We start from the raw sequence: 22,001 nt of genomic DNA, 5'->3' as shown, positions 1-22,001 counted from the left end.
AGAAACAGAAATGATAAAGGTTGAGGGGATTATGGTTGTAAAGAAAACATTGAGCTCTGTGGTTTGCCATAGTTGACGAGTGTTCATAGTTTTTATTTTAAAATAAGGCCAGTTATGTAAAGCTTTACATTCATTTTGAATAAGGCAAACAGTTTTTAAAGGAATTCTCTTCCCAACATTACAATCCCTTTTCCAATATACTATAGATTCCTTTCGGAGACAGCATTTTGTATACAGTAAGGCACAATGTTATTCCAGGCATGACTACAACATTTTTCACTGTGGACAAACAAAGGACAGGAAGAGATCCACTTCATTTTGGATCACCACAGAGGGCGGGTGAATGTTGTCCGGAGAATAGTGGCAGGAGGTCATCTGCCAAACGTCGATGAGGACCACGGGCAAGTCCCTGAATATTTCCCTGAGTGCCATGTCGAGCTGCCAGGAGAGCCAGTCGCTGCCATACACATCCTTGTAGCCCGTGTTGGCTGACTTGATTACTACCAGAGTAGTGGGAGATCGTCTTAGGAGCGACGCCACAGCCCTACGGATGACGACCAGACGGTGTGCGTACATAGCCAGTGGGTACGTGGTGAAATGAGCCCAGATGGTGAAGACGACTACAGAGTGTGCACCCCCTGCCATACCCTCCACCTCGCTGGCGATGTAGTGAAGGTCAGCCCAGGGGGTCTTGCTTGTCCGTATAGGTATCCCATGGGCCCGCCAGATAATACGGGTGTTGGACTGGGTGTCGACTGCCTCAAAGGGGCCCGATTTGCTTGATGTGTGAAGGTTCAGGCGTTTCAATGCTGCAGAAGGATCATAAGTTTAATGCAAATATATTAATTCAGACAAACAATGTGCTGGGATATGCATTAAAGAAGTTATAAAAGTTATTATTACACTTTTGCCGTATACCATGACTTACATGGGTGTCTTTGCATTCAACAATACCAGTTGCATAATTGCCTGGCCAAAGCTTTATTAACCCATGTAAACCCATTTGAACACATGGACTTGACTACAAACATTAACATAATAAACTGATTACAAACTATATCATACTTGGCACAGTTTCTTCCAGGTAGTCGAACCACTGACGGAGAGTGGAGTCACCCATCATGAGGATCTGTTTGTCCTTCAGGCATCCAGATATCAGTTTAGCTGAGGGAAAGGATTTTGAGTCACACACCAGGGACGTCCAGTGATCCTGGAAGTAGAATCCAGCTGGTACTGAGGTGTGAAAACCAGGACGACATTTTGTTTGTGATCCTAGAGAGAGAAAAAAATACTTTCAGGCCTATGTTAGAACAATAGATAAGTGGGTTAATAATTAATCATATGCGTTAGGCTAAAGTATATGATTTATTTGAAATGTTTTTATATATCCTCATTTTGACATTCATTGTGATAATCCCACAACTAATCATGTGATTAATTTAAATGTTTTTAGTATTATCTATGAACATAAATAATTCAAATGATTGTTAAACAAGCTTTCACTTTGGCGTAATGTCGTCAAAACAAATTGTACTGGCATCTGTCACGCCCTGGTCAAAGTATTTTGTGTTTATCTTTATGTATTTGGTCAGGCCAGGGTGTGGCATGGGGTTTTTGTAATTGTGGTGTGTTTGTCTTGGGGTTTTGGTGGTGGTATTGGGATTGTAGCTTAGTGGGTTGTCTAGCAAGGTCTATGGCTGTCTGGAGTGGTTCTCAATCAGAGGCAGGTGCTTATCGTTGTCTCTGATTGGGAACCATATTTAGGCAGCCATATTCTTTGAGTTTGTCGTGGGTGATTGTCCTTAGTGTCCTATGTGTACTCTCTGTTAGTTTGCACCAGAGAGGCTGTTTCGGTTTCGTTTATTGTTTTGTGTAGTGTTCGTGTTTTCTTTGTTGTATTAAACATGGATCGTAATCGACACGCTGCAGTTTGGTCCGACTCTCCTTCATCACCACTAGAAAACCGTTACAGCATCACCTTGAAGCAACCATTGTGGTTATGTTTTCATAATTTTTTTTCTGAAAGTCAAAGCTGTGAGAAACACACGGATGTCTCTGCAAAAGTCTTGTGAGTTGCAGTCAATTAGCTAGGCCTATGTCAGACTTAGCTGTTGGTTCATAAGTTTAGCAAAGGAGAAGTAGTTTGGAACAACTTACGGATTTCAGTGTCCTGTTGCTGGACATCGATAGCTGAATCGTCACCTGGTACAATAATGTTCATGGAACTGCAGAGAAGGAGGAACTGTTAGTTTACAATCATTTCAAACGTTGTAACCAAAAGTGTTTTGAGATTTTGTTCTTAGCACTGTTTACTACTTGGCTACTGTGCCATGTGTTTCAACATCTTTGCTGCAAGAAACTTTCATGTTTCACACCAGAAATATATATATCTTATAATGGTTTCAATCACTAACGATTGAATGTGGGCTGGTCTGACCTAATTCCAATAAGGGAAATTTCCCCCAAAATTAAAATAGTGTTGTATTTAGGTATTTCCTACACATTCCCATTTTATGTCATGGTTATCTGACTGTATAGTGGTGAGCAAAATGGGGACGTACAATTTAATGACATCATAACATTGTATTCTTGAGATGACAGAGAATTCTACATAGTCATTTTCAGCAACAAATGGGAAACCTTCCAAGCAAATCAAACTAATACATTACACATTACAAATGATCATTAACATCTACAGGATTGATTGGTCCCACTCGAAACATTTGAGCTAACATAGGCTAATGCACTTTGTCATTATGGGGTATTGTGTGTAGATGGGTCAGAAAACAAATCCATTTTCAATTCAAGCTGTAACAAAACAATGTGGAATATGTCAAGGGGTATAAATACTTTCTGAAGGCACTGTATCTACCTCTTTAGAAGGGTCATCTCCACCTTGGAGAGTACTGCCTGGTAACCGCCCATGCTGTGGTAGGTCAAAGCATGGCAAGGCAGGGAAGATGGCCGACGACAGAACCAGGTCTCCCCAGTGACTGGCTCTCTGTACTCACAGCAACACTGTGCATCATTCCCCACCAGCCTAGGACTTCTCTGGGCATTGCACATCACAGTTTCCTGCTTGCCACCCTCCTCAAAGTAGCCTTGGAAGTAGACCTTATCTGGGTCCTGTTCCCTTTGCCTACACAGTACCTGCACGGCCTCGCTAGAGTGTACTAGGCGGATGGACACCTTGGCAGGTCCGGGCCAAAGCAGGGCCAGACGGGCAGTGTAGGTGCCATTAAAGTGGTCTGTTACAGCTCCATAAGTACTGGCCTTAAGTTCTGAGTTAAACAACTTGGCCTGAAAAAAGTCCCCTCCATAGGTTTTGATCCTGTTTTTAGTATCTCTAGCTATCAAAATCACATCTATAAACCCTCCAATTGTGTGGTTTGAATTGGGGTTGACAACAGAGAATGAGCACTTAGTGGGGTTTGTGGCCTCATCTGTGGATAAGAGGACAACAGGCGGTAATGACCATTGTAGCTCTTTGAGCAGAGATTCCCATTCCTCTTTACTTATTAAGGAGTCATTGGTTGGTGTAAATGTCCCGTTGATTCCACTACAACTTGTGAAGCTAGTGTGGTTGTATTTGAGATGATTGGATGGTGACACATTCAGCAGGCACTGGTTGAATTGACATACCTAAAGTGAGACAATGAAAGAATCTGTTTATCACCAAACAAACTATTGGCCTAGTCATTATATTGACTAAAGCCTAGAGGCACATAGTGTACCTTAATACCTCGAGCTTAGTATAGCTGTCTTACCCCATCAAAACCACTAACACTGTGCATTCGGGAAGTATTCAGACGTCTGGACCTTTTCCACATTTTGACAAGTTACAGCCTTATTCTAAAATTGATTAAATTGTTTTTTCCCCCTCAATCTACACAGACAATACCTCAGTGACAAAGCAAAAACGGGTTTAGAAATTTTAGCAAATATATTAAAACTAAAAAATGAAATATAACATTTACATAAGTATTCAGACACTTTTTACTCAGTACTTTTGTTGGAGCACCTTTGGCAGGGATTACAGCCTCAAGTCTTCTTGGGTATGAGGCAAGAAGCTTGGCACACCTGTATTTGGGGAGTTTATCCATTCTTCTCTGCAGATTCTCTCAAGCTCTGTCAGGTTGTATGGGGAGCATTGCTGCACAGATATTTTTCAGTTCTCTCCAGAGATGTTCAATTGGGTTCAAGTCCGGGCTCTGGCTCCTCAAGGACACTCAGAGACTTGTCCCAAAGCCACTCCTGTGTTGTTTTGGCTGTGTGCTGAGGGTCATTGTCCAGTTGGAAGGTGAACCTCCACCCCAGTCTGAGGTCCTGAGTGCTCTAGAGCAGGTTTTCATCAAGGATCTCGTTACTTTGCTCCGTTCATCTTTCCCTCAATACCGACTAGTCTCCCAGTCCCTGCAGCTGAAAAACATCCCCACCGCACGATGCTGCCACCACGCTTTAATTGAACCTTTATTTAGCTAGGAAAGTCAGTTAAGAACAAATTATTTTTTACAATGTTGGCCTCCCGGGGAACAGTGGGTTAACTGCCTTGAGGGGCAGAATGACAGATTTTTACCTTGTCAACTTGGGGATTCAATCCAGAAATCTTTCGGTTACTGGCCCAACACTCTAACCACTAGGCTACCTGCCACCTTAGGGATGGTGCCAAGTTTCCTCGAGACGTGATGCTTGGCGTTCAGGCCAAAGAGTTCAATCTTGGTTTCATCAGACCAGAGAATCTGTTTCTCCTGGTCTGAGAGTATTTAGGTGCCTTTTAGTCAACTCCAAACGGGCTGTCATGCCTTTTATTGAGGAGTGGCTTCCATCTGGCCAATTTATCATAAGGGCCCGAATGGTGGTGTGCTGCAAAACTGGAGCAGAACTGGAGCTCTCTCAGAGTGACCATCGGGTTCTTGGTCACCTCCCTGACCAAGGCTCTTCTCCCCCGATTGCTCAGTTTGGCCGGGCTGACAGCTCTAGGAAGAGTCTTGATGGTTCCAAACTTCTTCCATTTAAGAATGAATGCCACTGTGTTCTTGGGGACCTTCAATGCTGCAGATATTTTTTTGTAGGCTTCCCCAGATCTTTGCCTCGACACAATCCTGTCGGAGCTCTACGGACAATTCCTTCGACAACATGGCTTGGTTTTTGCTCTGACATACACTGTCAACTGTGGGACCTTATAAAGACAGGTGTGTGCCTTTCGAAATCATGTCCAATCAATTGATTTTACCACAGGTGGACTCCAATCAAGTTGAAGAAACATCAAGGGTGATCGACGGAAACAGGATACACCTGAGCTCAATTTCGAGTCTCATAGCAAAGGGTCTGAATACGTATATAAATAAGGTATTTCTGTGTTTTATTTTATTAATTTTCTAAAATATTATGAGGCATTGTGTGTAGATTCATGAGGATTTTTATTTAATCCATTTTAGAATAAGGCTGTAACGTCACAAAATGTGGAAAGGGGGAAAGGATCTGAATACTTTCAGAATGCACTGTATAATCTTGTATCAATAATGCTGTTGTAAACAATGTATAGCTTCAAAATGATTAAAAACAAAATAAATGTTTAAAATGATCCTGTGGATGGCATGCCATTCTTAACATCTGAAGCTGTCTATACATTTGGCATGGGTTCCATTTCAGAACTTACAAATAAAAGATAAATGCAGATCAATAGAATCAAAGCCAATATCAGTAGCTGAAGCAGTCTTCCCATCCTCCATATATCTGTTGGTAAATTAAAGAGAACATCAAAGTGAACTTGAGCACAGTAATAATAAACAGTCACAATTATACCAATCTGAATGAAAATGTGTAAATTAATAGAATGGATATAATGTAGGTCTGGTTTATTCTCAGAGGGGAAGCTGAATTTATCAAGTTCTCAGCAGGATTGATGGGGCAAATCAACAATATGCTTTGCTTTCTACTCGGACTCTGGAGAGAAGTTCACTGCTAGAGAGAAACACATGATGGTGGACGCTAAAGTTAGCCATCTAGCTGACTGCATTCATTGTTTTGTCAACTTGCTGCTTGTCTGGTCACACTTTCAGTTCTGTTTGGTAAAGCCTACCACTCTTGTTCGTGATGAAAATAGAGAGCTGCTAATTCAACGGTTGTTGCTAGCCTGCATGAAGCTATATACTGCAGCACGTGCTCGCACTGGAGGAGACGCAGATAGACACAATCTGGAGGCTCAATAGTAATTGTAGGCCCTAACTCCGCCATGGCTCATTAGCCAAAGCCTATAGGGAAATGAATTGTTTAGATAAATGCCACAAATAAGGTCTGAGGTAAACACAAGCTTTGGAGATCATCAGCTAACGTAAGTTTTTGTAAATCTTGATGCATTTATGTAATCCAAAAATCACTTAAAGCAGAAAGGTTTCATACTTCATAAAGGTCATGGTAACTGAATGATGTTATTGTTGTTCATTTTCTCGATATCTAAAGGCAAAACCTAGATTTGAGCTAATGTCATAATAGCTGAAACTGTAATTACAACAGTGAAAGTGTCAAAGTGGGCCTCCCGAGTGGTGCAGCGGTACTAAGTCACTGCATCACAATGCTTGAGGTGTCACTACTGACCCGGGTTCGATCCTAGGCTGTGTCACAGCCTGCCGTGACCGGGAGACCCATGAGGTGGTGTACAATATGCCCAGAGTCGTCCAGGTTAGGGGAAGGTTTGTCTGGCCGGATTTCCTTGTCCTAGCGACTCCTTGTGGCGGGCCGGGCACCTGCAAGAAGACTTCAGTCGCCAGGTGTACGGTGTTTCCTTCGACACATTGGTGTGGCTGGCTTCCGGGTTAAGGAGCAGTTTGTCAAGAAGCAGTGCGGCTTGGCAGGGTCGTGTTTCGGAGGACGCATGGCTCTCCACCTTTGCCTCTCCCGAGACTGTATGGGGAGTTGCAACGATGGGACAAGACTGAAACTACCAATTGGATATCACGAAAAACAGGTAAAAGCACAAAAGTGACAGGTTTTTATTTGATCAAAAACAACTTTATATTGAAGGCTACTATTTGTTTTGTAACAGAGGGGGTTAATATAAGCCTTGCTGTCTGGCTGTCAGACCTCAACATCATTACGGACATATCCAAGTAAATACCAATAGAACAATGCTCAAATAAACAAAAATGCAGCTTGTGTGTCATTCCAGGTGCAATGTTTGTTTGACATGACTGTGGAAGCTGAAATTTGCTAGCTAGCAAGTGACACGAACGTCATCTTACCAGTATCTTTGCTATCTCATAAGCGGTGTTTCCAATGGGAGAAAAATAAGCATAGTGTGCAGAACAAGCAAGGGTGTGGACAAGAGCCAAGCAAGAGTTAGCGAGATCCTATTGGCATGTTCTGGCATGTACTTGCATATTTCCGTCAGGGAACGCCTTCTCTCTGAAGTGCACATGTGCAATAACTCAATTTGCCCTTGTACTCCTGTCATGTTGGCCTTTTTGTGAAGTTTATGACCCTCCATAAATACCTTTCCCCCTTTCCTCTCTACACTACAGAGTGACTCTTGGAAACTCTTTGTTAACATACAGCGAGTCGGGTAACATCAAAAGGGTTGTGAACAGAACCATATTTCGGTAATCCAACCAGTTTAAAATATGCGTTGGTATTAAACAATATGATATCAGATCAGTTGTCATCTGAGACATTTTTACTGATAATAGGACAAACTCTTGGAAAGTCTACACATTAGTTATCAGATTAACATGGAATTGTTGTGCAATTTAAATATGAAACTGTGAACAGATGAAATGTAATTTTAGCTTCTAAATGAGAGAATTGGTTTTCATAAGTGAACTAGCCTCAACTCAGTGGCCCCGCCCATGTGATCAGACAGTTGTGAGCTATGAAAACACGCCCTTCTCTCCCTACTACATAAGCCCTTTACGAAAATGTAACATTTGTGTTCCCGATGACGGCTGTCCAGATGGTAAAAGGGCTGGTTGTAGTCTCAGAACTGAGACAACAACCTAACGAAATTAGCATCATGCTCCAGACGACGTGAGGGCTGCTGTCCAAAAGTTAAGGGGCGAATTTCAACGTGGAGGTGACGATCGACACGTTGAAGAGATGATTAACTATACTAGCCAGAATATAGCATGAGCATATAATATGGCAACTTGGTATGAACTTTGAACTCTTATTCACTAAAGTGATACTTCCTAGCCGTTGAGTTAGCAGCAGCAGCTGTAAACATGGGCTTAGAAAGGACGGACAAAGTTTGTTCTACCACACGGCGACGGTACTACAATGTATCCACTCTACCACCAGACATTCAGAGGACAAGAGAGCCCTGCTGGGCAACCCGGCCTTCCATCTACGACCAACCTATTGAAGTGCAGCTCACAGTAAACATTTCTTGCATTATCCTTTTCCAAATGGACGGTTATTTACGATAGCATGGCTTCAAGGTCTGATAGAGCCCCAAACCCTTTGTTCCTCAGTCTTCCCGCACTTTCATTTCACCCAACCCCATTTCTTGTGTAACCAGCCGTCATTTCTGTTCCGTCAACTAGAGACGTCGTTTTGCATGACCTAATTAGTAATCAATGTATGACCCCATCCTGTGTATATGTAATTCTGTGTGATTGTTTAGGTATTTAATAAATAAGGTGGTGGACCGGACAGACATACAAGCATACATTGGTCTCTTGATTTTGGCTGGTGCGTACAGATCCAGAAACAAATCTACAACCAGTTTATGGGATGCAAAGTCTGGTCGGGCAATTATTCGTGCCACTATGTCACTCCAGACATTTCACGTGTTGTCACGGGTGATTCGCGTCGACAATCGTGATACAAGACGAGGCCGCCGTCAACAAGACAAGCTGGCAGTGATCAAAGAGGTTTGGCACAAGTGGGTGGAGAGCCTGCTACTCATCTATAACCCAAGTCCAGACATCACAGTGGAAAAGCATCTGGTCACTTTTAGGGAACGCTGCCCATTCAAACAGGACATGAGTAAACTGTCTAAATATGGAATAAAGATATGGGCAGCATGTGATGCCAGGACAAGTTATGCCTGGAGCATGCAGGTTTACACTGGGAAATCTGTTGACGGTGTTCCCGAAAGGAACCAGGGGAAGCGGGTGGTCCTGGAAATGACTGCACGTCTCCAGGGGAACAACATCACGTGACACTTTCTTCACCTCATATGCTCTTGGTCAGGAGCTGCTCCGAAAATATATTACCAAGTTCGGGACGGTCAGAAGGAACAAGCCTGCGTTGCTTCCTGCCTTACTCACTGCCAATGACAGGGATCGTTTTTCCTGTACATTTGCCTTCACAGATACACTCGTGTCCTACTGGCCAAAGAAAAATAAGAATGTGCTCCTGATGACAACAATGCACAGGGATGCCGCTATGAGTACCAGAGAGGACAAACCCAACGCCGTCCTGGATTAACCTTGATAAGGCCTGTAACTTTTTTTTCTCTCATGTACTTTTTTTCTACTACCAGATTGCTTTTTCTGCACCATAAAAACAAGACATGTTGTTTGGTGAAATGCTCATTGAACAATTGTGAACATGGAGTCAATTCTATTCATTTGAATATGTAAATATGTTTTAGATGTGATAAATTAAACGCTGATGCAATTTCTCACGTTATTATGCAAGACATGAAGTATCACTTGTACATACTCATTTTTTATTTAGTGATTGTTGCACTTTTGCAGGTTACTGGCACATATTCTTGTAAGAGGATGCCGGTATGTTGGACAATGGAGGTGTTCTTCAATATCCTAGATGTATCAGTCTACAACGTGTTTGTGGTGTGGAGCGAGGTGAATCCAGGCTTGAAGCAGGGGAAATTCTTCAAGGGGAGACTATTCCTAGAAGAGTTGGGGAAAACCATGGAGGCAGCCCTCATTCAAAGGTGTCAACACCTTCCTCGAACACCATCCTCTGCTGGATTGGTGAGAGATATACAAGGGCCAGAAGCAAGATCTATGGCCGCAAGAGACAGAAGAAGCAAAAGGAAGAGGTGCAATCTGTGTGCACCAAAAGATGTCAAAACGAGCATTATGTACCATAAATGCAGTGCATATATTTGCAAGGCACATGCAACAACCACCACGTATTGTTCAACATGTGCATGAGAATACTTAAAATGTAACCATTGATTTACAGATTGGGAACATGTTAATGTTTTTGTTATTGTTAGTAATACTGTTATTGTTACTGTTCTTTAATGTGTTCAGACATTCATTTTGTAAAATTGTAAAGTTCTCATGTGTAGTTTTGGGCCTATGTCCTTTCTTTACTAATAAAATCATACCTGTCAGTTTTGCCCGGGAAAACATGTTATTTTGTGCCACTATTTAAACATGTGAAATGGATTCAAAACAAATGTCCTTGTTAAACTTGACAAAGTAGTCTGTGATAAATAGCACAATATGTTTCATCTGAGTATTTGTTAGTCAAAATAATCCTTACAACTCGTTTAAGTAATAAAAAAAAGATCATGAATGGGCTCAGGTCAATGAGGCCTGCAGGCCGCAAATAGAAGTTCAAAATGTGCAATGTTCACAAGAACTTAAGTTGATAAAAATATTAACACAATATTAGGTCATAATATGTGTTATGGTTTTATAAACAGCTGTAATGGGGCGGTCATTTTGGACCGGGAACACAGAATTAAAACTTTAAGGATAGGCGTCCCGCTAGCAGACAACAAAGTCAAGTACAACAAAGTCAAGGTATTGGAGTGGCCATAACAAAGCCCTGACCTCAATTCTATAGAAAATTTGTGGGCAGAACTGAAACAGCATGTGCGAGCAAGGAGGCCTACAAATCTGATTCAGTTACACCAGCTCTGTCAGGAGGAATGGGCCAAAATTCACCCAAATTATTGTGGGAAGCTTGTGGAAGGGTACCCGAAATGTTTGACACAAGTTAACTTTTTATGGCTGCAGGGGCAGTATTGAGTAGCTTGGATGAAAAAGGTGCCCATTGTAAACAGCCAGCTCCTGTCTCAGTTGCTAAGATATGCATATTATTATTAGTATTGGATAGAAAACACTAAAGTTTCCAAAACTGTCAAAATAGTCTGTGAGTATAACAGAACTGATATTACAGGCGAAACCCTGAGGAAAATCAAAACAGGAAATGGCTTCTATTTTGAAAACTCCATGTTCCAACGCCTCCCTTTGCTGGATTTAAAGGGATATGAACCAGATTCCTTTACCTATCGCTTCTTCAAGGTGTCAGTCTTCAGACAGTTTCAGGCTTTTATTTTGAAAAATAAAAATGGTCACATGAGTTTTGCTCACGCAACAGAATTTGGACAGCTATTGCTTTCCCTCTCCTACTGTGAAAGACATTTGCGGTTGATATATTATCGATTATATATTTTAAAAACAACCTGAGGATTGATTATGAAAAACGTTTGACATGTTTCTGTGGACATTATGGAAACAGTTAAAAATTTGTCTGCGTTGTCGTGACCGCTCTTTCCTGTGGATTTCTCAAAGTAACAAACGGAGGTATTTTGGATATAAAAATAATCTTTATGGAACAAAAGGAACATTTGTTGTGTTACTGGGAGTCTCGTGAGTGAAAACATCCGAAGATCAAAGGTAAACGATTAATTTGATTGCTTTTCTGATTTGTGTGACCAAGCTTCCTGATGCTAAGTACTTAATGTTTTGTCGTGCGATCGATATGCTTTACAGCGAAAGCAATCCAAGCGTTTAAGTTTAATTTCAAAATCTGACATGACAGGTGGATTAACAAAAGGCTAAGCTGTGTTTTCCTATATTGCACATGTGATTTCATGAATATAAATATTTATTGAATGTAGCGCTATGCTATTTTAGCGGTTGTTGATGACACTTATCCCGATAGGGGGACTGCAGCCATAACAAGTTAAACAATTTAAAGGCATTGCTACCAAATACTAATTGAGTGTATGTAAACTTCTGACCCACTAGGAATGTGATGAAAGAAATAAGCTGAAATAAATCTACAATTATTCTGACATTTCATTCTTAAAATATTATTAAAGATCATTAACTGACCTACGACAGGGAATCTTTACTAGGGTTAAATGTCAGGAATTGTGGAAAAACTGATTTTACATGTATATAAACGTCTGACTTCAAATGTATTTAACCAAACCCATTCAACATTCTGGCAACAACATCGACATCCTCTGGGAGAAAACAGTTGATGATGAGATGGCGGCCCAGAAAATAATGGTTACACTGAACCGGTAAGAATTATAAACATACTACTATACACTAAGTGTACAAACCATAAGGCACACCTTCCTAATATGGAGTTGCATTCCCTTTTGCCTTCAGAACCGCTTCGATTTGTTGGGGCAATAACTTTACAAGGTGTCGAAAGCGTCCCACATGATTGCTAGCCCATGTTGACTCCAATGCTTCCCACAGTTTTCTGGATATCCTTTGGGTGGTGGTCGACCATTCTTGATACACAAACTGTTGTCATGACTGTCTTGATCAGGTCAGGTTACAGGAGACCACAACCCTACAGATTCTCTCTCAACCCCAACAGAGGAGAGATCTAGGGTTCTGAAGATGTGGGGGTTTTATGACCCCTCACGCCCCTGGTAAATCTCAGGCCATAGACAAAATCCTTTGTCCTGTCACTATGAAGAACCAGCCTCAGAAAATTAAACATGAAATAAAGGGACTTTGGAACAATGGTTTTCTGTCAGCCACAGCGGAGATCACCACGTAATTACATCATTGTATTCTGACCCATAAGAGCGACAGTTTGAGGCAAGGCTAGGGTTAGAATAGCATAGCTGACAAATTCACCCAAATGTACATTTATCTTGTGTACTTTTTGTTTTCCTCCCTCTTTTGAAATTCCCATTTTGGGTAACACGCCCCATAGTGTGTTGGCCCGTTATACTAAGTTCTAATCAATAGCCTATAATGTGTTTTGTCTATGTGTATCTTTTATCATCATCATCATCATCATTTTAGCTTTCAGTAAATAAATATTCAGTTAAGATTGGTGTGGTATGAATTCATTAGTGGGACCCGGGTCCGTGCAGATTCACGGGCTAAACGACTTTCAGAACGAGACTGTCAGAGGCAACTGGTTAATTAGCGGCTGTTGTAAAATCGATATTCTGATATTCTTTGAGTTAATTTGGGAAATAGAAACTCAATAAAACTAGTTTTCCCATGGTGCCCCAGGTTAATGAGTAAATAACTGCTTGATTCAGTTAATCACGTAATTAGACATTTGTAATCATTCGATGAGCAACAGTCGTCACATTAACTAATACAACGTCACGACATATTGGTGCCCCCGTGGGTGAGGAATCTAATATAGGAATAGCCCGCACTGTTGGGTTAATTCCATACCAATTGTGTAACAAGATACATATATACCATTAATAGCTATAGGCAGGACTGGTGCGGGAGAGAAGCATGTGTGCGACGTTCAATGGCATCCAGAAACTGGTCTGGAGAGAACCACCCCTGTAGAATTTCTGAGGAAAGCCAGTGGGTGGGGGGGGGGGTCTACTGAATGCTATGCTATGAGCGTAAGTACCCGTATTGAGTAGCTTGGATGAAAGGTGCCCAGAGTAAACAGGCCTGCTCCTCAGTCACAGTTGCTAATATATGCATATTATTAGTAGTATTGATTAGAAACCACTCTGAAGTTTCTAAAACTGTTTGAACGATGTTTGAGTATAACAACTCATATGGCAGGCAAAAGCCTGAGAAGAAATCCAAACAGGAAGTGGGAAATCTGAGGTTGGTCGATTTTCAACCCAGCCCCTATTGAATACACAGTGGGATATTGATTATGTTGCACTTCCTAAGTCTTCCACTAGATGTCAACCATCTTTAGAAACTTGAATGAGGCTTCTGTAATGTGGAGCCGGATGGGAGCTGTTTGAGTCACTCATCTGGCAGAGAGCCAGGTCCTGGTCATGCGCATTTCACATGATAGTGACCTGTGTTCCATTGCTTCTCTACAGACAATGGAATTCTCCGGTTGGAACATTATTGAAGATTTATGATATCAACATCCTAAAGATTGATTCTATACTTAGTTTGACAAGTTTCTTCGACCTGTAATATAACTTTGAAGTTTTCGTCCGACTTTCAGCTGGACCTGCACGAGCATTTGGATTTGTGTACTAAACGCGCGAACAAAAGTAGCTACTTGGACATAAATGGACATTATCAAACAAACATTTATTGTGGAATTAGGATTCCTGGCAGTGCATTCTGATGAAGATCAAAGGTAAGGGAATATTTATAATGTTATTTCTGATTTCTGTTGACTCCAACATAGTGGATAATTTTATTTTTTTCTGAGCGCAGTCTCAGATTATTGATTTATGGTTTGCTTTTTCCGTAAAGTTTAAAAATCTGACACAGCGGTTGCATTAAGGAGAGGTATATCTATATTTCCATGTCCAACAATTGTATTTATCGACATTTATACGAGCTGCCTAGAAGGCCAGCATTCCGGAGTCGCCTCTTCACTGTTGACGTTGAGACCGGTGTTGTGGGTACCATTTAATGATGCTGCCAGTTGAGGACTTGTGAGGCATCTGGTTCTCAAACTAGACACACTAATGTCCTTGTCCTCTTGCTCAATTGTGCACCGGGGCCTCCCACTCTTCTTTCTAGTCTGGTTAGGGCCAGCTTGCGCAATTCTATGAAGGGAGTATTACATAGGGTTGTACGAGATCTTCAGTTTCTTGGCAGCCTTCATTTCTCAGAACAAGAGTAGACTGACGAGTTTCAGAAGAAAGTTATTTGTTTCTGGCTATTTTGAGCCTGTAATCGAACCCACAAATGCTGATGCTCCAGATACTCAACTAGTCTAAAGAAGGCCAGTTTTATTGCTTCTTTAAGCAGAATAACAGTTCAGCTGTGATAACATAATTGCAAAAAGGGTTTTCTAATGATCAATTAGCCTTTAAAAATAATAAACTTGGATTAGCTAACACAAATTCCATTGGAAACAGGAGTGATGGTTGCTGATAATGGGCCCCTGTATGCCTATGTAGATATTCCATAACAAATCTGTGGTTTCCAGCTACAATAGTCATTTACAACATTAACAATGTCTACACTGTATTTCAGATCAATTTGATGTTATTTTAATGGACAAAAAAACATTGTCTTTCAAAAACAAGGAACTTTAAGTGACCCCAAACTTTCGAACTGCGGTGTACATTAAACACAGACGAATCAAGTTGATGCACTGGGTTTTTAAAGTAATCCAATGATTAATCTATTTTTTCAAAAGTATACATCACCTGATTACATTCATTTTGCTGGTAAAGTACTTGATTACAGTTTCAGGGTTTTTGCAAACAAATTATACATACGTTAAACCAGTTACTCCAACACTGTTGACAGGAATAAATACTCAGCCACGTCTACCTGAAGCAAGTAATGAGGTCTCTGTAAATGTAGCCTATTGGGAAGGCTGTGCTGCAGCTGGTGCATGTTGGGATGTGTCCTTGCCACTCCAGCATAGCTGTAACGCATTTGCACTTCAAAAAGACTCGTTCAAACTTGCTTTCTAGTCGGCAACGACCATGTCATAATGAAAGATCATGTTCAAACACTTTATGCTGGATTTGTTTGAATACATGACGCTTTGACATGTGTTACAGCCAAAGCGTCCTACTTCTGACAGTCAAACGCTGTCGTTAAATCAAACTAGAGCATCATAAATAGTCAGCAAATAATCAAAAGGTGTTAATAGGCTATCTGCGAGTTTGTTCCTATTTAAAGGATTTTTCAATCCAAGAGTGATATTTTGCCTTATTGATCACCAAAATACAAAGTGTACGAACTAACTTCAAAATTGTCACTATAGGCTCTTATGCTCTTTTGTATATGGGCTGAACAACCATGATTGACAATCCATATAGGCCTACTGAAGTAAATAATAACAATAATGAAAATATAATGATGCATTACATACATTAACCTAATATTCATATAGGTCTGATAATGGCACTGCTTTAGCGAAGACTAAGCCACCATAATTGTTATTTTGCAATAATGTAATAAATAACTTAACACATGATATTTCCTGCATGGGGAAACATCGACAATCTGGTACAAAAAAAGTAAAGGACAGAGTAGTCTATATATTCGGAAAAGGAAAGTCGTTTGCTATGTTTCAATGAACTTGTCCAGTGATTTTGTTTTGACGACATTTAGAAAAGTCGTATAGAAAAATATTCGACAATTGCCAGCCAGCTACGGTGCATTTCCATTTAACCATCTTGTGTCGCAATGGCTCTCTTTTATCGGTGCAATAAAATAGACAATTCATTCATCAATTAAATTGCAGGTGAACATACAGGCCTATTTAGGACGAAAGTGACAAATATGGTGATTGAAAATAATTTAAATGTTAGCTAGGTGGCTATTTCAGTGGCTGATTGACTGATGCTATATACAGCTCTGATATCATTACAGATGAGTTATTTCAAGGTATGATTTCAAAGCTCTTGATTGATTACAATTGTAACACTTTCAGAGCCCTTATATTAGCAAAAAAATAGTGTCGAATAATAATGAGGCGATTGAAGTGTTCCCATTACCCATTTAGGCCAATTGCGCAGTTTCATGTCTACGGTAGCCCGTAAAAGCCAGAACAGATATAATGCAAGAATTCAGTAATGTTTGCAATATTCTCATAATTATAATGTGCCAACGTATCGCCATGGTCCGTGCCATGGTGAAACGTGCACTCCCGTAGATCGGAAACAATTGGATGGTTAAACTTGCCAGACAACCACAAAAGTAAGGCGAAGCAATTCAGGCATTCTTGAAAGTCTGAACAATCCTTGTCCTGCAAATACACATTATTTGCATAGTTGAATGTTTATTTTGCAAGCAGTAGGCATTTAAAAATAAATGTGAAGTGAAACGTTAGTTACACCGTGGCATAAAGTGCCCAACGTAGCTACCTTCAAAATGATTCGGCAATGACCATTTTTTTTCGAAAAACACCGTTTCCGTTAGTCGCAATAAAGAAAGTGCTACAAAACAAAAAGTCACCCTGTGGAACGAATACAAATCTTTCCGATCTTTAAGTTTCTCCTGTATCTGCCGCTTCTATTAGACCTTGTAATGATTGTGACATTGCTTTTGTCGAATAAACCCGTTTCGATGGAAATATGTCTAATGTAGGCTACATTCACTTTAGGTTAACAAGACCAACAAATAATGAAAATTGTAGGTATCAAAAATATATACGAGGTAGGCCTACTGATTTCTATTATACCATGTAAAATTAGGCTAATGCGTATTTTGATACTTGATTAATCTGGGTGGTTAATAAGCCGAAACCGTTACAATACTTTCTTCAATGGTTAAGCAGTGTAAATAATCAAACTAATCTTAGGAAAACGCTCCAGATCATATGTTAAATGTTACCATTTTTCATGGTCTCGTAGCCTAACCTACAAAACGGATATGAAATAATATTCTCCATACACTCAAGTCTCATTTATTCACCAGGTATTATTTTGAAAATATTTTGTACTTACTGACGCAAAGGTCATAGGCTACCTTACAACAAGCGCTACTCCACAAAAACACCCTCTTGACGCACTCGTAGACGGTGCTGAATGGTCAGTCATTTATGATCTCTCCCCACCCAAAAGAGTGTACCAACCTACAGCTATCCACCCTATGACTGTAGCTGAATTTAAAAAAGGTCCAATGAAGCGGTTTTAATCTCATTATCTAATAATTTCTGGGAAAAATGTAATTGTTAAGTACCTTACGATGATTCTTTTCAATTAAAATCGTTGATTAAAAAACATTAAAATAGCTTCTTAGCAAAGAGCAATTTCTCAAGATAAGTTTGCTAGGACTGTCTGGGAGTGGTCTGAGTGGGGAAAACTAGCTGTTATTGGCAGAGAGGTTTGGAGCGCTCTTTCTAATTGCCTAGTGATGTCACCAGGCAGGCCAACACTCCATTCCACAACAGGCTGACATTGCAGGTGGTCCTTTCAAACAGCTCTTACACTAAATGGGTATTATCATCATTTTCACAATTTCACAGTATTATTCCAACCTCATAGTGTGGAAATAAATATAACACACATGAAATCAAGTTTGACTGCACTGGGCCTTTAAAATAATCCAAAAAGTAATAATCTATTTTTCAAAAGTATCAGTCACCGGATTACAATATTTGTGCAGGTATAGTAAGTGATTACAGTTTCAGGTTGTTTGCAATCGTATTATACGTACATGTAATCAGTTACTCCCCAACACTGTTGACAGGAATAAATACTCAGACACTTCTACCTGAAGCAAGGAATGAGGTCTCTGTAAATGTATCCTATTGGGCAGGCTGTGCTGCAGCTGGTGCATGTTGGGATATGTCCTTGCCACTCCAGCATAGCTGTAATGCATTTGCACTTCAAAAAGGCTCGTTCAGACTTGCATTCTAGTAGGCAACGACCATGTCATAATGACAGATGATGTTCAAACACTTTATGCTGGGTTTGTTTGAATACAGGCTATATGGATTATATCTATACATAATTAAATTACCCTGTAAAATAGCGTAAACAGAGTAGGTCCCTCTGAAGATTGCAATCTTGCACCAACTATGGGGCTTTCACAACTGCATAAATAGCACATGACTATTTGCCATGTGTTACAGCCAAAGCGTCCTACTTCTGACAGTCAAAAGCTGTAGTTATAATCAAACTAGAGCATCATAAATAGTCAGCAAATAATCCAAAGGTGTTTACAGGCTATCCGAGAGTTTGTTCTTATTAAAATTAGTTCTCAATCCAAGAGTGGTGTTTTTCCTTATTGATCACCAAAATACAAAGTGTACGAAATACCTTCAAAACGGTCACTGTTGGCTCTTATGCATATGGGCTGAACAACCATGAGTGACAATTCATATAGGCCTACTGAAGTAAATAATTATAATAATGAAAACAATGATGCATTAGATATATTAACCTAATATTCATATAGGTCTGATAATGACACTGCTTTAGTGAAGACTAAGCCACTATAATTGTTATTTTGCAATAATATTAAATTACTCGAAAAAAAATAAGTTTCCATGAACTTGTCCATTGATTTGTTTTGACGACATTTAGAAAAGTCGCACGTAGAAAATGTTATTCCACAATTGCCAGTCATCTACGGTGCATTTCCATTTAGCCATTTTTGTGTCGCAATAGTTGTTTTTTATCGGTGCAATAAAATACAGACAAATCATTCATCAATTAAATTGTAGGTGAACATACAGGCCTATTTAGGACGAAAGTGACAAATATGGTGATTGAAAATAATTTAAATGTTAGCTAGGCGGCTATTTCAGTGGCTGATTGACTGATGTGCTATATATACAGCTCTGATATCATTATAGGCGAGACAGTTCTTTCAAGGTATGATTTCAACGCTCTTGATTGATTACAATTGTAACACTTTCAGAGCCCTTATATTTGTAAAAAAAAAACTAGTGTCGAATAATAATAATGTGATCGAAGTGTTCCCATTACCCATTTAGGCCAATTGCGCAGGTTTCATGTCTCCGGTAGCCCGTAAAAGCACGAACAGATATAATGCAATAATTTAGTAATGTTTGTCATATTCTAATAATTATAATGTGCCAACGTATCGCCACGGTCCGTGCCATGGTGAAACGTGCACTCCTGTAGATCGAAACAATTGGATGGTTAAACTTGCCCAGACAACCACAAAAGTAAGGCGAAGCAATTCAGGCATTTAACCTGCAAATAAACATTATTTGTATAGTTGAATGTTCATTTTGCAAGCAGTAGGCATTTAAGATTAAATGTGAAGTGGAACGTTAGTTACACCGTGACATAACGTGCCCAACGTAGCTACATTCAAATGATTGTCTAATGTCTAATGTAGGCTACATTCACTTTTTAGGTTAACAAGACCAACAAATAATGAAAATTGTAGGTATCAAAAATATAAAGAGGTAGGCCTACTGATTTCTATTATACCATGTAAAATTAGGCTATGGCGTACTTTGATAATTGATTCATCTGGGTGGTTAATAAAAGCCCGAACAGTTACAATACCTTCAATGGATGAGCAGAGTAAATAATCAAACTAATCTTAGAAAAACGCTCCATACGTTAAATGTTACCATTTTTCATTAAGTCCGGTTCCACTCATTTATTCACCAGGTATCTTTATGCCTTGAAAGATTAGTGGAATCTGTGTGGGTAGCTGGACAGGTAGGATGACTGACAGTGAAGGTGAACAGGTGGTCACGTGTCAGGTGACAGAGGAATGTATGCGACTGAGGCAGGAATTCCTTTAAACAAAGTGGTATATATACTGAGTAGTCTGTGCTGCATCACAAAGGAAACAAATAACATGTATCCAATCAAATTCATAATCAAAGATCAAATCATACCATTCATTATTAACATAATTTAGGGAATGCAACAGTCCAGTTCATTAAGAAGTCAATAGTAATCATCAGCGAGTCATTTAGGCTCGTAACTATTTATCATAAATTATGAAAGATTACAAACAGTGAATGGTGATACAATCTATAATCCCCATGATCAAAGTCAATCAGTTAGCAAACAATGACGTTTATCATTTCACTCTTTCAATTGTCTTCGTGTGTACATATAATTAATTTCAATACACATGAACCATATCGATTGCATAATTGGCCTATGAGGATCCGTAGGGCCGTGATCATTGACAATTCACATTACACAATATGTTTGAAGCTGCGCTCCAAGCCGCAATAACTATTAACAATAACTGAATGGCCCACTCGCCACAGATAATTCAGATGAAAGTTAACATAGTCGGTGGACTTACGTGGCTTCATGGACGCACAGAACTTCTGGATCAGATGGAGTTAAGGAAGAGAAAGCAGCGAGATCAGGCGATGGCAATTTTCTCCTTTTGTGGAGTTGAGATCTGTCGGACATTTCCACCTGACCTAATTAAAGCGCCCCTGGCCCAGCTGAGTAAATGGCAATGAATTAAAGGATTATTCCACCAACTCCATGGGCCTTTTCTACAGACTGTATGGCACAAGAACTTTAACCATTCGCGTTTCAATGTGGAGAAGGCTGATGCTGATGGGATGTATCGACTTGCTATTACAAACACGGACCCAACAGATGAAGCCGTTTACTATTGTGCAGTGAGAACAGCCTATGAAGTCAACTTTATCAATGGGACTCTTTTACTATTAAAAGGTAATCATAGTATCTAAATACTATTAACATTAGTACATTTACATGTTATTCACACAGCTCGCATCGTACCCACTGTGATGTGTGAATTGTTTGAATGCCAGTAGTAGCATACACATGTGTTATTACAAAAGAAAAACCCTCATTAATGTATACAATTAGCTGACAAAACTGAACTCTTAGAATCTTTGTGAAGCATGTGATATATTAGAGAATCGAAACATCTATCCCATTTAGGTAAGAATCACCAAAGGTCACACTACCATACCGTGGTGCAGAGGCCAGTGTCTGACCCAGTCCATCCAGGACACTCTGTGACTCTACAGTGTACAGTACTCTCTGAGACCTGTACAGGAGAACACAGTGTGTGCTGGTTCAGAGCCAGATCAGGAGAATCCCATCCAGGATTCATTAACAGTGTAAGAAGAGCCCTGAGACTCCCTCTCCTACACATAGCTAGTGTCTTCAGCCTCTCCAAGAACAACCTCAGCCCCTCTGATGCTGTGACTTACTACTGTGCTGTGGCCACATGTGGTGAGATCCTGGTCGGCAACGGAACAAAACTGGATGCCAAATGTACTTTTATGAACACTATTAATGTAAAGGATCAGATGGGAAGAAGCCTTGTAACCTTAGAACTGATTAACATTGCACCATAATAACAAACTGAGGTCAACAATCAATTAAAATGCCTACTAAGATATATGGAACTTACAATGCAGCCTTTAAAAAGGTTGGACTGTCACGCCCTGACCATAGAGAGCCTTTTTAT

General features: G+C 40.1%; 1 protein-coding gene across 5 annotated transcripts; it reads right to left on the bottom strand.

Annotated features, from left to right (window-relative positions):
* Window positions 1-72: 72 nt before the first annotated feature.
* LOC112221127 (NXPE family member 3-like) lies at window positions 73-20,929 on the bottom strand. Of its 5 annotated transcripts, none has more exons than XM_024383257.2 (6): window positions 20,847-20,929; window positions 5,660-5,736; window positions 2,873-3,642; window positions 2,158-2,225; window positions 1,066-1,272; window positions 73-809 (listed from the first exon to the last, which is right to left on the bottom strand). In XM_024383257.2, the coding sequence occupies exons 1-6, from the start codon at window positions 20,854-20,856 to the stop codon at window positions 277-279; spliced, it is 1,665 nt and encodes a 554-aa protein (XP_024239025.1). In that variant the 5' UTR covers window positions 20,857-20,929; the 3' UTR covers window positions 73-276. The 5 variants fall into 5 exon arrangements, with proteins under 5 accessions (XP_024239025.1, XP_024239028.1, XP_024238524.1 ...); XM_024383260.2 differs by lacking the exon at window positions 20,847-20,929 and adding an exon at window positions 17,778-17,855; XM_024382756.2 differs by lacking the exon at window positions 20,847-20,929 and adding an exon at window positions 17,543-17,663.
* Between the last annotated feature and the right edge of the window lie 1,072 nt (window positions 20,930-22,001).

This window comes from Oncorhynchus tshawytscha, linkage group LG21 (assembly GCF_018296145.1).
Source record: "Oncorhynchus tshawytscha isolate Ot180627B linkage group LG21, Otsh_v2.0, whole genome shotgun sequence".
Classification (NCBI taxonomy): domain Eukaryota; kingdom Metazoa; phylum Chordata; class Actinopteri; order Salmoniformes; family Salmonidae; genus Oncorhynchus; species Oncorhynchus tshawytscha.
Note: the sequence above shows the minus strand (reverse complement) of the source record. Positions and strands in the feature narration are given on the sequence as shown.